At 43.9% G+C, this 14,887-nt stretch overlaps 1 protein-coding gene across 1 annotated transcript in view; it reads left to right on the plus strand.

Annotated features, from left to right (window-relative positions):
• Positions 1 to 14,887, plus strand: part of LOC143808666 (aminopeptidase NAALADL1-like) — a 52,174-nt gene that overhangs the window by 18,165 nt on the left and 19,122 nt on the right. The window contains exons 12-15 of the mRNA XM_077291563.1: positions 3,136 to 3,203; positions 6,733 to 6,821; positions 7,085 to 7,175; positions 13,542 to 13,623. Coding sequence (XP_077147678.1) covers positions 3,136 to 3,203; positions 6,733 to 6,821; positions 7,085 to 7,175; positions 13,542 to 13,623 — 330 coding nt within the window. The remainder of the gene's footprint in view (positions 1 to 3,135; positions 3,204 to 6,732; positions 6,822 to 7,084; positions 7,176 to 13,541; positions 13,624 to 14,887) is intronic.

Consider the following 14,887-nt stretch of genomic DNA (forward strand, 5'->3'; position numbering starts at 1 on the left):
AAACTCGTTTAACACGTAACTGCACTCTGTAAGGTGCCGTAAAAACATGTCAAAGGTTTTTAACAGTAGGGGTCCACAGGTTGAGATCCCTACCAATCTCTAAAATGGAAAGGTAGAAGCTCTCAGCTAAAGACTCTGCGCTCTCCTCTGAGACTGAAGATGGACTCAATAGAATGTTTATGACCTCGTCTTCAGAGGAGAGCGACCTGCATGCGGCTTCCTCCATTTTAGCAATATGAGGAGGTGTTGACCCCTAGGGTGTTTTGTTCAAGTGTTATGGGGTATGTTTTTACTAGCATCTGGATTCCAGATTTTTTTTTTTTAACTGTATTGAGCAATGAAGAAACTGCTGGCGGATTTTGAAGCCAGAGTGCTGGCAAAATGTTCAAAAAGACTCCTCCTTGGCATTTCTTGAGTTTTGAGCCTTCCTATTGACTTGTGTTGGAAGTATAAAGCGTCTTCGCCGTCTTTTAACAGCTTAGCGTCATTGGAAACCTGAAGCGGTTAAAAGACGCTCAAAAGACTGAACATGTGAGCAGAGTGTTGTTTATATGTAAAATTGCATATGATGATTCTTTTGGACGTCTAGTTAGCGCTTTTTCAGGCAGTTTTCAGAGCAGAAGCCACCTGAAAAAGACATTATGTGCACTCTGGTTTATAGTTAAATATATTGGGAATTTGTCAGGAATTGTAGCCTCACCCCCCTCACGTCTCCCTGAGTTTTCTCTTTGCGACCCAGGCTGAGACTGTAATGGTGGATGGCAGAGCGAACGTGTGCGCTTGTTCTGGGAGTGTACGCCTACAGGAGGCGGACACTCAGATGCAACCTACTATGGCTGAGTACCTGCCTCCTGTAGGCGTACACTTCCGGAAATGATGCAGGGCAGAGCGCACGGTCACTCTGCCGTCACCATTACAGTCGATGTCCTCGTTGGCGCATGTGTCCGGACCCCGCTTTGCTGGGGATTACGACGGATGCCCTGACGGGGCACAGAATGCAATGTGTAAGCACCCGAAGTCACATCCACTCCATAGACTTCCATAAAGATGTCTCACCCCTGCCTGTCACCTCCTGCCCCACATGGGATGTGGATCTATGCATGCGGAACGGGCGGGCAAACAATTTTTTTTCCAATGCTCCCAATTTATTTACAACTTTATCAAATGATAATACTCGTTACGATAAAATTTATTGCAACAAGTATCACGCTACGTTCACACCCACTGTATTGCTGGTCTAAGTGCTGTCCGTGAAAGAAAATAGCCCTGACCTGTGAAAAAGATCACAGCGTGCATCGGTCTCTTCGGTATGTCGGATTAGACTTGCGTAGTGAAGTCTATGGGTGTGAAAAAAACAAACATCCCATATGATTCATCAATATAGCATCCGATTTTTACAGATACATTTCCATTACCGACATAGGAAACTGCATTTGTTCTTGTAAATTTTATTCACTTCTGATATATGGAAATGGATGCCATACGGATGACAATACAGATGAAAAAAATAGTCTAATTTTCTGGATGGAAATCATGATTTTTTTAATGTAAACTTAACCATATAATCAACTGCTTTTTATAAATTGATAAAATTAGTATTGTGAAGAATTAAAGGGTGGTCCAAAACGTAAGATGAATTTCATACTAAATGACTATTTAATTCAATAATCTAATCAGTTTTCTAATAAACTTAAATTAAAAATTCCCTAACATTTCCTCTCCAATCTAACTTCCTATCTGCTTTTCTTTTACATTCCAATGATGTTGTGTTGTGAGAATTGTAGTGCATTTTGGGATACTTACACAGGACGTCATCAGGGAGCAGAGGCTGCGGTCACTGCCATAGCTGCTTTCCCCATTTTTAAACAAAGAGTCATCAGTGACCTCTGTTTTAAGGGCTGGGCTAGTCCCTTGTTATGATCCTGGTGGCAAGGATCGCAAACTGACCTGCTAAGTAACAGAAAGCCTTAGGACAAGCTCTGGGGATGTGGGAGCTATACTGACCGCAACCCTGATCCTATCAATACACACTATAGGCAGCCGTGGAGCGTTACCTAAAATCCTAGACGCCTCGTCACAGCCTGAGAAACTAGCTACCCCTAGAGAGAAAGCAAAGCCTCACTTGCCTCAGAGAAATCACCCCAAAGTTTAGACAGCCCCCCACAAATAATAACGGTGAATTAAGGGGAAAACACAAACGTAGAAATGAAAACAGGTTTTAAGCAAATGAGGCCCGCTAACACTAGATAGTCAGAAGATAGCAAGGGATCTGTGCGGTCAGTATAAAATGCTATCAAAAATAATCCACGCAGAGATTACAAGAACCCCCACACCGACTCACGATGTGAGGGGCGCAACTCTGCACCCCAGAACTTCCAGCAAGCGAGAAAATTACATGTAAGCAAGCTGGACAGAACTCATCATATACTGAGAAACATTTTCAAGGAAATAATGAGCAAACATGAACTAGCAAGACTTAGCTTCTCCAGAAGGAGACAGGTCACAAGGAAAGTCCAGAGAGATCAGAACCAGTACTGAATACAACGACAGCAGGCAAAAAGTGAAGGTCCAGGTGGAGTTAAATAGAGGCCAAACGAGGCAGCTGGATTCCAGCTACAGACCCGCAGGAAGCGCTAAAGGCCACCAGAGGGAGCCCAAGAACAGAACTCACACAGTACCACACATGACCACAGGAGGGAGCCCGAGAACGGAATTCACAACAGTCCCTGCTCGCCGCATTGTCTCCTTACAATTTATAATGACGGTGCACTCTCTTTCTGGCTCATCGCTTCTCTTTATAGCCGGCTAGTGAGCGCACTGTCACTGTGCATTTAAAGGAATATATAGCACAGGGAGCTCATACTGAGCATATGTAAGAATTTACAACCAACACATTATCAGCAGAGCAGGGACTAGGCCATTTCCTGAAACAAATGTCACTGATACCGTTCCTTTCCCGGGAGGGGGCAGAGGCTGTAGCAGCATACCTGTGTGAATACTGCCTACCTGAGCGAATCCCTACGATAAATATATATATCATATAGAAATCTAAAGCTATTATCATTCCTCGTAGGCTTGTTGCAGACGATGTGATTTTATTACACAGCAACATGACAAATAACTTTCCTCTTTCAGCGAACGCAACATTGAGGGTTCAGGGGACTCCTCCAGCACAAGGTGTGGTCTTTGCTGCATCTAAACAGGTAACTCCATTGTCTGATGTGAGAAAGTAAGAGGTCAACCACTCACAGCTGCCTGAAATATTCCCGACAAAAAAGCACAATTTAAACGCTAAAAAAACTCCATCACTCCATCTAAACCTCGGTTCTGAATTCTGCTGACATGGACTTGGGTCATACTTGCACTGTCTGAGCTTCCACCAAGCATTGTGATATGTAGCTCAGTCATTAGTGTTCCGGTAAAAAAAAAAACCCTGAAGGATCCTGATCTATCAATATCTATATTAGGTCTATAGCAGTGTTTCCCAAACTCCTCACGGGCTCCAACATGTCATGTTTTCAGGATTTCCTTAGTATTGCACAGGTGTTGGAAGTATCCTCAAAGCATCAGGAATCTTCTCATCTGTGTAATGCTATGGAAATCCTGAAAACATGAACTGTGGGGGGTCATGAGGACTGTCCGGCTGTAGTTTGGGAAATGCTGGTCTGTAGGAAAGCAGATCTTTCATAGTTATCATGGAGTAACACACCAGAGCGCAGGGCGGAGTCCTCCAGTACACCGGGCATGAGTCTGATCCTCTTGTCCCTATTAAATGGTCGGTGGTGGTTGTGCCCGGTGCCTGGTATTTTGGAGACACTGAAAATGGAGTCACACGCCTGTGGATGTACAAGGGTTAAATGCCATTGTTTTACTGTCCCCTCTGAGTGTGGTGATAACGTTCCCCGTGATGTAGCTGCAGAGAGAACAGTAGAGTCAGGTTAACGAGGAAAAGGTTAACTTTACTTCAACACAGCCAGAATGGTGACGGCCAAAGCTGGTACAATGGAAACGCTTGCAGATGATAACAGGTCCCAATTCACAGACAGCAGATGGTAGCATAGACAGGGAGCTGGGTACATAGGAGGAGCGCCTGACAGCAAGTCCCTCCAGTGTCTAGATCTGACGCTATGGAAATATCTTCCACCCTGTCAGAGCTGCGATCCCTAGATGGCCTCCATGTCCCAGTCTCCCTAACCTTCTTACCGTGTGAGGTGCGGTAGCAGAACATTTTCCCCATAGTTGCTATGAAATACTCCTCCTGGCCGGGTATTCTTCTTGCGTTTCAGGCACTAAACGGCAAATAGACCTGTGTGCTATTGAGAATCAGGACATCACTCCATCGCAGCAGTAGACATCTTGAAGGGTCCCTCACACGGTCCTCAGATTAACTGCTCAATAACGGCCTGGTAGAACAGGGGAATGGATTCTCTCACATGCTTTATGGGTTGTTCTTGGCTGTGATACATATTGAAGTACTCACTGCAACTCTCTAGACTCTGAATGACTCTCTACTCTTGCTCTTGACTCTGAACTGAACCAATCAAACTATTCTCTTAGCAACCTGGACTTGGTGAGGAGAAAACAGAGCTTTTAGTAATACATCTGTGGAGTAGTGGTATTACAAAGGGATTGTCCATCAATTAATAAAGTTCTGAAAAGACTTTAGAGAGTTATCAAAAAATATAGAAAACAAAAATAGAAATAAAAAAAAAATAGATATAAAAAAATCAACTTTTCAATCCCTGGCCTTAACAGTCCCCCCACCATTCTCTGTACTTCCTCCACAGCTCATCACGTGAAGTCCCTATTTCGACACAAGTCACCACGTCAATCACTGGTTGCCGGCAGCGGTCCTGTGACTAGAAAATAGAAAAAGAGGGCACTCACCGTCTAATGCCTTAAACAGTCCTTTATTGTGGCATAAAAGTGTAGTAGTAGCAGGGCTTACAGGAGAACGCAGGTGTCATTGGACGACGGCCCGTTTCGCGCGAGTGCGCTTCTACAGGTCCCTCGCGCGAAATGGGCCGTCGTCCAATGACACCTGCGTTCTCCTGTAAGCCCTGCTACTACTACACTTTTATGCCACAATAAAGGACTGTTTAAGGCATTAGACGGTGAGTGCCCTCTTTTTCTATTTTCTTTGATATTTTATGGACTGTGTTTTTCCAAGAGGAGCACCCCGTCCCTCAGCCCTGGCGGTATAGACACGCATGCAGCAGAAAAACCTGGATTCTCTGATGCAACTAGCTGTAAGTGCGGATTGTTTCTTTTCTCTTTTTTCTTTTTCATGTTGGTCCTGTGACTAGGCCACAAGTGATCTCTGTACTTCCCTGCAGCTGATCATGTGCCATCTAGCCAAGTGACAGCTGCAGCCAACCAGTGATTGATTACTTTTTATTTATTTATTTTTTTATTATTTTATAATGTACTTAGATGTTTTCACATTTCTTTTCATGTCATAACTTTATCACCTGTTTAATGATTTATTTTTAATTTATAACTTTCTTAGATGATTTCACTTTTTTTTTTATAAATTTCTTAGCTCTTTCTAGGTTTCTTTTCTTGTTTTTATTTCTATAATTTTTTTAGATGCTTACAGATTTGTTATATTACCGTATTTTATAACGGTCTTGGATTTTTTTTTTTTCATACATATTTTTGACCTTTTCAGAGTAATTTTATATATTTTATTTTAATACTTTCTTAGATACTTTCAGAAAATGTCAGATTTTCATTTAGTTTTTTTTAATTTTAGAACTTTATTGGATATTTTCATATTTATTTATGTTGTTGTTTTATAAGATTCTTAGACATTTTCATATTTATTTCTTTTGTTATTTTATACGTTTCTTAGACATCTTCATTTTGGTTTCCTTTTGAGATCTTATGTTTAGATTTTTTTTTTTACCACTGTATATAGCATTAATATTTTCAGATTTTTTTCTTTAATGTTTTTAGATGTATTTCATTTATTTTATAGCTTTCTTATATATACAGTATATGTATTTTTAGAAATATTTTTTTTCTAGCTGGCTAACTCCTTTTAATTAAGCCATACACAAAACTTCACAAAGTTAAGATGCTTTAGATCAGAGGTGTCAAACTGCATTCCTCGAGGGCCGCCAACAGGTCATGTTTTCAGGATTTCCTTAGCATTCCACAAGGTGCTGGAATCATTCTGTGCAGGTGATTAAATTATCACCTGTGCAATACAAGGAAATCCTGAAAACATGACCTGTTGGCGGCCCTCGAGGAATGCAGTTTGACACCTCTGCTTTAGATACTCAGATTTTGTACCCCATGAGGCAGCTATATACAAGTCGATCCGTGCTGGTTTAGGATCTGTTCACATTGATGATCGGGAATACAATCCTTCTGTCCCCACATAGCGTGCATATTGTCAGCAGCACATCCCCTGTTTACATGAGGCTGTGTCCTGTCGACAGTGATGATTCAATGACCCGTCAAAACGTTTTGCAGCAGATTAGCGGCATGTTTACATGAACGGATGATCGGGATGAGCTGATTACTTAAGAAAGGATAGTTTCTATCCAGTAATAATGCTGTATATTAATAATACGGCAGCGCCAATAAACTATCTGGTAGCGTCCATATTGATTGCCATGCCTCCATATAGCACACAGACCATGAACTCCTGTATACGAATCCACTAAGGAAGCGAGCTTTTTATGTATGATTCCAGAGTAATGTCTTGTCATTCTCATATTACAGGTGAAGACCCCCAAAAATGACCTAACCGTGTACGATAACTGGAAAAACCACTCCAACCGCACCAGCTCGCAGCATGGCGTCATTCCCCAGTGAGTTCTGCATTTCCGTATATATCTCTGATGAAAATTTAATTATGTAACGTCAATGATATGGATTCTGGAGAAAATTGTTCCTTATACTTGAGTATCCACCAATACCTAGAGAATATCGCCCTGGTTTGTTGGGGACACTACTATACCCTATGTAATGTGGCATTCATCGGTGACGCTAGTTTCCCTCGTGTTCTATAATGTTGCTCACTTTGTGTATAGTGATGGTGATATTTCTTCCATTTCCATTGCTTTCCCTGTAGGATTGGGACCCTGGGTATCGGCAGTGACTACGCCCCATTTTTACATTACTTGGGTATAACATGCATGGACATTGCATACACCTATGATACAGTAAGTGCCGATGGTGGACTAAAGACAAGTGTGGAAACCAGGGACTGACAGTTCTGTGATTACTGTGGTCTTCTGCTAAGTGATCTATGAGCTAACAAGAGGGGTGGCAGGAGGAAGGTGGCAACTCATATGCCTGTCAGCAGCATTTAGCCCTATAAACTAAAGGCGTAATGGCGCTGTGATGATGATTTACCTGATACTTGAGGTAAAGTGGCTGCTTAATACTCACCTTATGCAGTTTTCAGAAAATGACATCTTCTCTACTTCAGAAGAGTAGCCACCCTCAATCATTGTGTGGGTGGCGCGAGCGCAGTGTGAGTCGGCGTGAGTGTGTGTACAGGACTTCAATAAAATGGCGCGGGCTCAGTAATCGAAATCTCGATCTGTGCATGTGCCGCCTCCGGTCCCATTTTATCCTGCTGACAGGTATTCTTTAAAGCTTTGAGTAATGTAAGAACTTGTTATTTCACCTCCCAATCCAAAACAATATAATATATATATAATACTAGATTGTGGCCTGATTCTAACGCATCAGGTATTCTAGAATATGTATGTAGTTTATTTATGAAGATTTCAGAATAATGCAATGGATACACAGGATTTGGACTGCGCCTGTCGCTGATTCAGTGAAGCCAGGGCCGGCTGCAGGTTTTTGAGGGTCCCGGGTGAAAGTCTCATAGCCCACGCAGCATATAACACAGCCCATGTCGTATATAGCACAGCCACGTAGTATATAGCACAGCAACGTAGTATATAGCACAGCCCACGTAGTATACACTGCATGCAGAATTATTAGGCAAGTTGTATTTCGGAGGATTATTTTCATTATTGATCAACAACTTTGTTCTCAATCAACCAAAAGGCTCATAAATAGCAAAGCTTAATATTTTTGGAAGTTGGAGTGGGTTTTTTTTAGATTTGGCTATCTTAGGAGGATATCTGTTTGTGCAGGTAACTATTACTGTACAGAATTATTAGGCAGCTTAATAAAAGCCAAATATATTCCCATCTCACTTGTTTATTTTCACCAGGTAAACCAATATAACTGCAGAAAATATAGAAATAAACATTTCTGACATGCAAAAACAAAACAAAAATTAGTGACCAATATAGCCACCTTTCTTTATGATGACACTCAGCAGCCTCCATCCATAGATTCTGTCAGTTGTTGATTAGTGTTGAGCGATACCGTCCGATACTTGAAAGTATCGGTATCGGAAAGTATCGGCCGATACCGGCAAAGTATCGGATCCAATCCGATACCGATACCCGATACCAATACAAGTCAATGGGACTCAAGTATCGGACGGTATCCCTGATGGTTCCCAGGGTCTGAAGGAGAGGAAACTCTCCTTCAGGCCCTGGGATCCATATTACTGTGTAAAATAAAGAATTAAAATAAAAAATATTGATATACTCACCTCTCCGACGCAGCCTGCACCTTACCGAGGGAACCGGCAGCCTTCTTTGCTTAAATTGCACGCGTTTACTGCCTTCCGTGACGTCACGGCTTGTGATTGGTCGCGTGCCGCCCATGTGACCGCGACGCGACCAATCACAACAAGCCGTGATGTAATTTTCAGGTCCTGAATGCCTAATTCTAGGCATTCAGGATTTGAAAATTACGTCACGGCTTGTGATTGGTCACGTCGCGGTCACATGGGCGGCACGCGACCAATCACAAGCCGTGACGTAATTTTCAAATCCTGAATGCCTAGAATTAGGCATTCAGGACCTGAAATTACGTCACGGCTTGTTGTGATTGGTCGCGTCGCGGTCACATGGGCGGCACGCGACCAATCAGAAGCCGTGACGTAATTTTCAAATCCTGATTGCCTAGAATTAGGCATTCAGGACCTGAAATTACGTCACGGCTTGTTGTGATTGGTCGCGTCGCGGTCACATGGGCGGCACGCGACCAATCAGAAGCCGTGACGTCACGGAAGGCAGTAAACGCGCGCATTTTAAGCAAAGAAGGCTCCCGGTTCCCTCGGTAAGGTGCAGGCTGCGTCGGAGAGGTGAGTATATCAATATTTTTTATTTTAATTCTTTATTTTACACATTGATATTAATCCCGATACCGATTCCCGATATCACAAAAGTATCGGATCTCGGTATCGGAATTCCGATACCCGCAAGTATCGGCCGATACCCGATACTTGCGGTATCGGAATGCTCAACACTATTGTTGATCTGTTTACGATCAATATTGCGTGCAGCAGCCACCACAGCCTCCCAGACACTGCTCCGAGAGGTGGACTGTTTTCCTTCCCTGTAGATCTCAGATTTTATGAGGGACCACAGGTTCTCTATGGGGTTCAGATCAGGTGAACAAGGGGGCCATGTCATTATTTTTTCTTCTTTGAGACCTTTACTGGCCAGCCACGCTGTGGAGTAGTTGGAGGCATGTGATGGAGCATTGCCCTGCATGAAAATCATGCTTTTCTTGAACGATACCGACTTCTTCCTGTACCACTGCTTGAAGAAGTTGTCTTCCAGAAACTGGCAGTAGGTCTGGGAGTTGAGCTTCACTCCATCCTCAACCCGAAAAGGTCCCACAAGTTCATCCTTGATGATCCCAGCCCATACCAGTACCCCACCTCCACCTCGCTGGCGTCTGAGTCGGAGTGGAGCTCTCTGCCCTTTACTGATCCAGCCTCTGGCCCATCCATCTGGCCCATCAAGAGTCACACTCATTTCATCAGTCCATAAAACCTTTGAAAAGTCAGTCTTAAGATATTTCTTGCCCCAGTCTTGATGTTTTATCTTATGTTTCTTGTTCAAAGGTGGTCATTTTTCAGCCTTTCTTACCTTGGCCATGTCCCTGAGTATCGCACACCTTGTGCTTTTTGTTACTCCAGTAACGTTGCAGCTCTGAAATATGGCCAAACTGGTGGCAAATGGCATCTTGGCAGCTTCACGCTTGATTTTCCTCAATTCATGGGCAGTTATTTTGCGCCTCTTTTGCCCAACACGCTTCTTGCGACCCTGTTGGCTATTTGCCATGAAACACTTGATTGTTCGGTGATCAAGCTCCAAAAGTTTGGCAATTTCAACACTGCTGCATCCCTCTGCAAGACATCTCATAATTTTGGACTTTTCAGAGCCCGTCAAATCTCTCTTCTGATCCATTTTGCCAAAGGAAAGAAAGATGCCTAATAATTAAGCACACCTTATATAGGGTGTTGATGTCATTAGACAACACCCCTCCTCATTACAGAGATGCACATCACCTGATTTACTTCATTGGTAGTTGGCTCTCAAGCCTGAACAGCTTGGAGTAGGAAAACGTGTATAAAAAGTATCATGTGATCGAAAACACAACTTGCCTAATAATTCTGCACGCAGTGTATAGCACAAGCACGTAGTATATAACACAGCCACGTAGTATATAGTACAGGCACGTAGTATATAGCACAGCCCACGCACTATATAACACAGCCACGTAGTATATAGCACAGCCACGTAGTATATAGCACAGCCACGTAGTATATAGCGCAGCCACGTTGTATATTGCAGAGCCACGTAGTATATTGCAGAGCCACACACTATATAACAGCCCACGCAGTATATACCACAGCCCACATAGTATATAGCACAGCCCACGCAGTATATAACACAGCCCAAGCAGTATATAACACAGCTCACATAGTATGTTGCACAGCCACGTAGTATATTGCACATCCACGTAGTATATAGCACAGCCCACGTAGCGTAGAGCAGAGGCCACGCAGTATATAACACAGCCCATGCAGTATATAACACAGGCCACATAGTATATAACACAGGCCACATAGTATATACCACAGATGACGTAGTATATAGCACAGCCCATGCAGTATACAGTATAACACAGGCCACATAGTATATAACACAGCCACATAGTATATTGCATAGCCACGTAGGATATAGCACAGCCCACGTAGTATATAACACAGCCCACGTATTATATAACACAGCCCACGTAGTATATAGCACAGCCATGTAGTATATAGCACAGCCCACGTAGCGTAGAGCACAGCCCACGCAGTATATAACACAGCCCACGAAGTATATAACACAGGCCACATAGTATATAACACAGCCCACATAGTATATACCACAGACGAAGTAGTATATAGCACAGCCCATGCAGTATATAACACAGGCCACGTAGTATATAACACAGCCACGTAGTATATTGCATAGCCACGTAGGATATAGCACAGCCCATGTAGTATATAGCACAGCGAGGTAGTATATAACACAGCCCACGCAGTATATAACACAGCCCATGCAGTATGTAACACAGCTCACAGTATATAGCACAGCCCACGTAGTATATTGCATAGCCACATAGGATATAGCACAGCCAACGTAGTATATAGCACAGCGAGGTAGTATATAACACAGCCCACGCAGTATATAACACAGCCCACACAGTATGTAACACAGCCCACGTAGTATATAACACAGCCCACGTAGTATACTGCAATGTGGGCACCATATCCCTGTAAAAAAAGAATTAAAATAAAAAATAGTTATATACTCACCTTCCGTCGGCCCCCGGATCCAGCCCAGGCCTTTAGCGATGCTCCTCACGACGCTCCGCTCCCAGTAATGCCTTGCGGCAATAACCCGTGATGATGTAGCTGCCTAGCAAGACCGCTACGTCATCACGGGTCGTTGCCGCAATGCATTGTTGGGACCGGAGCGTCACGAGGAGCGGGAAAGGCTGCCGCGGATGCCGGAAGGTGAGAATATAATGATTTTTTTTTTAATTATTATTTTTAACATTATATGTATTTACCATTGATGCTGCATAGGCAGCATCAATAGTAAAAAGTTGGTCACACAGGGTTAATGGCCGCGTTAATGGACTGCGTTACACCGCATTATGCGGTGGACTGCTAAAACGCTATGTGGGCGCTGTCTGGAAGGGAGTATGGAGGGGGCACTGACTGGAAGGGAGTAGGGAGGGGCGAATTTGTGGCCGGACTGTGCCTCTCGCTGATTGGTCGTGCCCAGCCGGCCGCGACCAATCAACGGCGCGGAATTTCCGTGACAGACAAACAGACAAGACAGACGGAAGTGGACCTTAGACGATTATATAGATAGATAACTACTTTAATACTGTTCCTATGTAAAAGAATATAACTACTACTGTATAATACTGTCCCCTATGTACAAGAATGTAACTACTATAATACTGCCCCTATGTACAAGAATATAACTACTATAATACTACCCCTATGTACAAGAATATAGCTACTATAATACTGCTCCCTATGTACAAGAATATAACTACTATAATACTGCTCCTATATACAAGAATATAACTACTATAATACTGCCCCCTATGTACAAGAATATAACTACTATAATACTGCTCCAATGTACAAGAATATAACTACTATAATACTGCTCCTATGTACAAGAATATAACTACTATAATACTGCTCCTATGTACAAGAATATAACTACTATAATACTGCTCCTATGTACAGGAATATAACTACTATAATACTGCCCCTATGTACAAGAATATAACTACTATAATACTGCCGCTATATACAAGAATATAACTACTATAATACTGCTCCTATGTACAAGAATATAACTACTATAATACTGCTCCTATGTACAAGAATATAACTACTATAATACTGCTCCTATGTACAGGAATATAACTACTATAATACTGCCCCTATGTACTAGAATATAACTACTATAATACTGCCGCTATATACAAGAATATAACTACTATAATACTGCTCCTATGTACAATAATATAACTATTAGAATCCAAGCAATCCTTATAAGAAAAAGATGAGGGCACTCACCGGTCTTCAGTAAAGTGACTTCTTTATTAGCAACAACAAATCCAGGTAAAAATCATGGCCGGGGGAGAGGGAGCCGAAGCTCGTGTGAGCAGAGGAGGACGACGGCCGTTTCGCGCTTAGCCTGCGCTTCTACGGGTCGACCCGTAGAAGCGCAGGCTAAGTGCGAAACGGCCGTCGTCCTCCTCTGCTCACACGAGCTTCGGCTCCCTCTCCCCCGGCCATGATTTTTACCTGGATTTGTTGTTGCTAATAAAGAAGTCACTTTACTGAAGACCGGTGAGTGCCCTCATCTTTTTCTTATAAGGATTGCTTGGATTGAAGTCTGTTGTTCTATGAGGAGCACCTGAGGTCTCAAGTGCGCGGCGCAGCGAGGATTCACATCTGTTATCCCCGTAAAGGGGTTGTCTTCAAAGTTGGATACAGGGTCGGTGCCGCTCAGTTTTTTACTTTTTTGGTGGTTATTTATAACTATTATAATACTGTGAATTGTTGGAAGTAATTTGCAAGCACTCTAATTTTTTGTTTATTCTCTTGAACCTTACAGAGGGTGACATCGGCTCGCATATATCCTGCCTACCACACAGCGTTTGACACTTTCGATTATGCTTCTAAATATATAGACCCAGGTAAAGTGGCTATATACATGGAGGTATATATAGCTAGAGTAGTGGGCTCTTACTTCTTTAGGTCAGCCCTGTTACGACTTTATGTAAAATACAATTGCATTTGTTACCTGTAATATACAGTCAGTACTGCGGGTGCTCCAGAAAGAGGAATGCGATATCTCATGGCCTCATAGAACCCATTCATACAATAAAAACACAAAACGCTTTAATTGTGGATAAAAATGGCCGTGTAGTTTATTTAGGGTTACATAAATTAACTAGATGGGTATTTCCTGAAGGAACTACAGATAGTGCTTTGGAATGGTGCCCGGCCTGCCCCTGCAAGACTTTCACACTTGGGTGCCCCTCAGGCGCTGGTTTGGTAGTTGTAGCCCCTCAGGGTTGAGGCCACTCTGGGTCCGATTTGGTGGGTTGGGTCACTCTGGGTCCGATTTGGTGGCCCGGGTCACTCTGGGTCCGATTTGGTGGCCCGGGTCACTCTGGGTCCGATTTGGTGGCCCGGGTCTCTCTGGGTCCGATTTGGTGGCCCGGGTCACTCTGGGTCCGATTTGGTGGCCCGGGTCACTCTGGGTCCGATTTGGTGGCCCGGGTCACTCTGGGTCCGATTTGGTGGCCCGGGTCACTCTGGGTCCGATTTGGTGGCCCGGGTCACTCTGGGTCCGATTTGGTGGCCCGGGTCACTCTGGGTCCGATTTGGTGGCCCGGGTCACTCTGGGTCCGATTTGGTGGGCCGGGTCACTCTGGGTCCGATTTGGTGGGCCGGGTCACTCTGGGTCCGATTTGGTGGGCCGGGGTCACTCTGGGTCCGATTTGGTGGGCCGGGTCACTCTGGGTCCGATTTGGTGGGCCGGGTCACTCTGGGTCCGATTTGGTGGGCCGGGTCACTCTGGGTCCGATTTGGTGGGCCGGGTCACTCTGGGTCCGATTTGGTGGGCCGGGTCACTCTGGGTCCGATTTGGTGGGCCGGGTCACTCTGGGTCCGATTTGGTGGGCCGGGTCACTCTGGGTCCGATTTGGTGGGCCGGGTCACTCTGGGTCTGATTTGGTGGGCCGGGTCACTCTGACTGACAGCAGGATAAGGGAATGGCTGATAACAAAGAATAGACTGACAGCAGGACAAGGGAATGGCTGATAACAGAGAGAATAGACTGACAGCAGGACAGGGGAATGGCTGATAACAGAGAGAAATAGACTGACAGCAGGACGGGGAATGGCTGATAACAGAGAGAAATAGACTGACAGCAGGACAGGGGAATGGCGGATA

This window comes from Ranitomeya variabilis, chromosome 2, assembly GCF_051348905.1.
Source record: "Ranitomeya variabilis isolate aRanVar5 chromosome 2, aRanVar5.hap1, whole genome shotgun sequence".
NCBI classification, from domain to species: Eukaryota; Metazoa; Chordata; class Amphibia; order Anura; family Dendrobatidae; genus Ranitomeya; species Ranitomeya variabilis.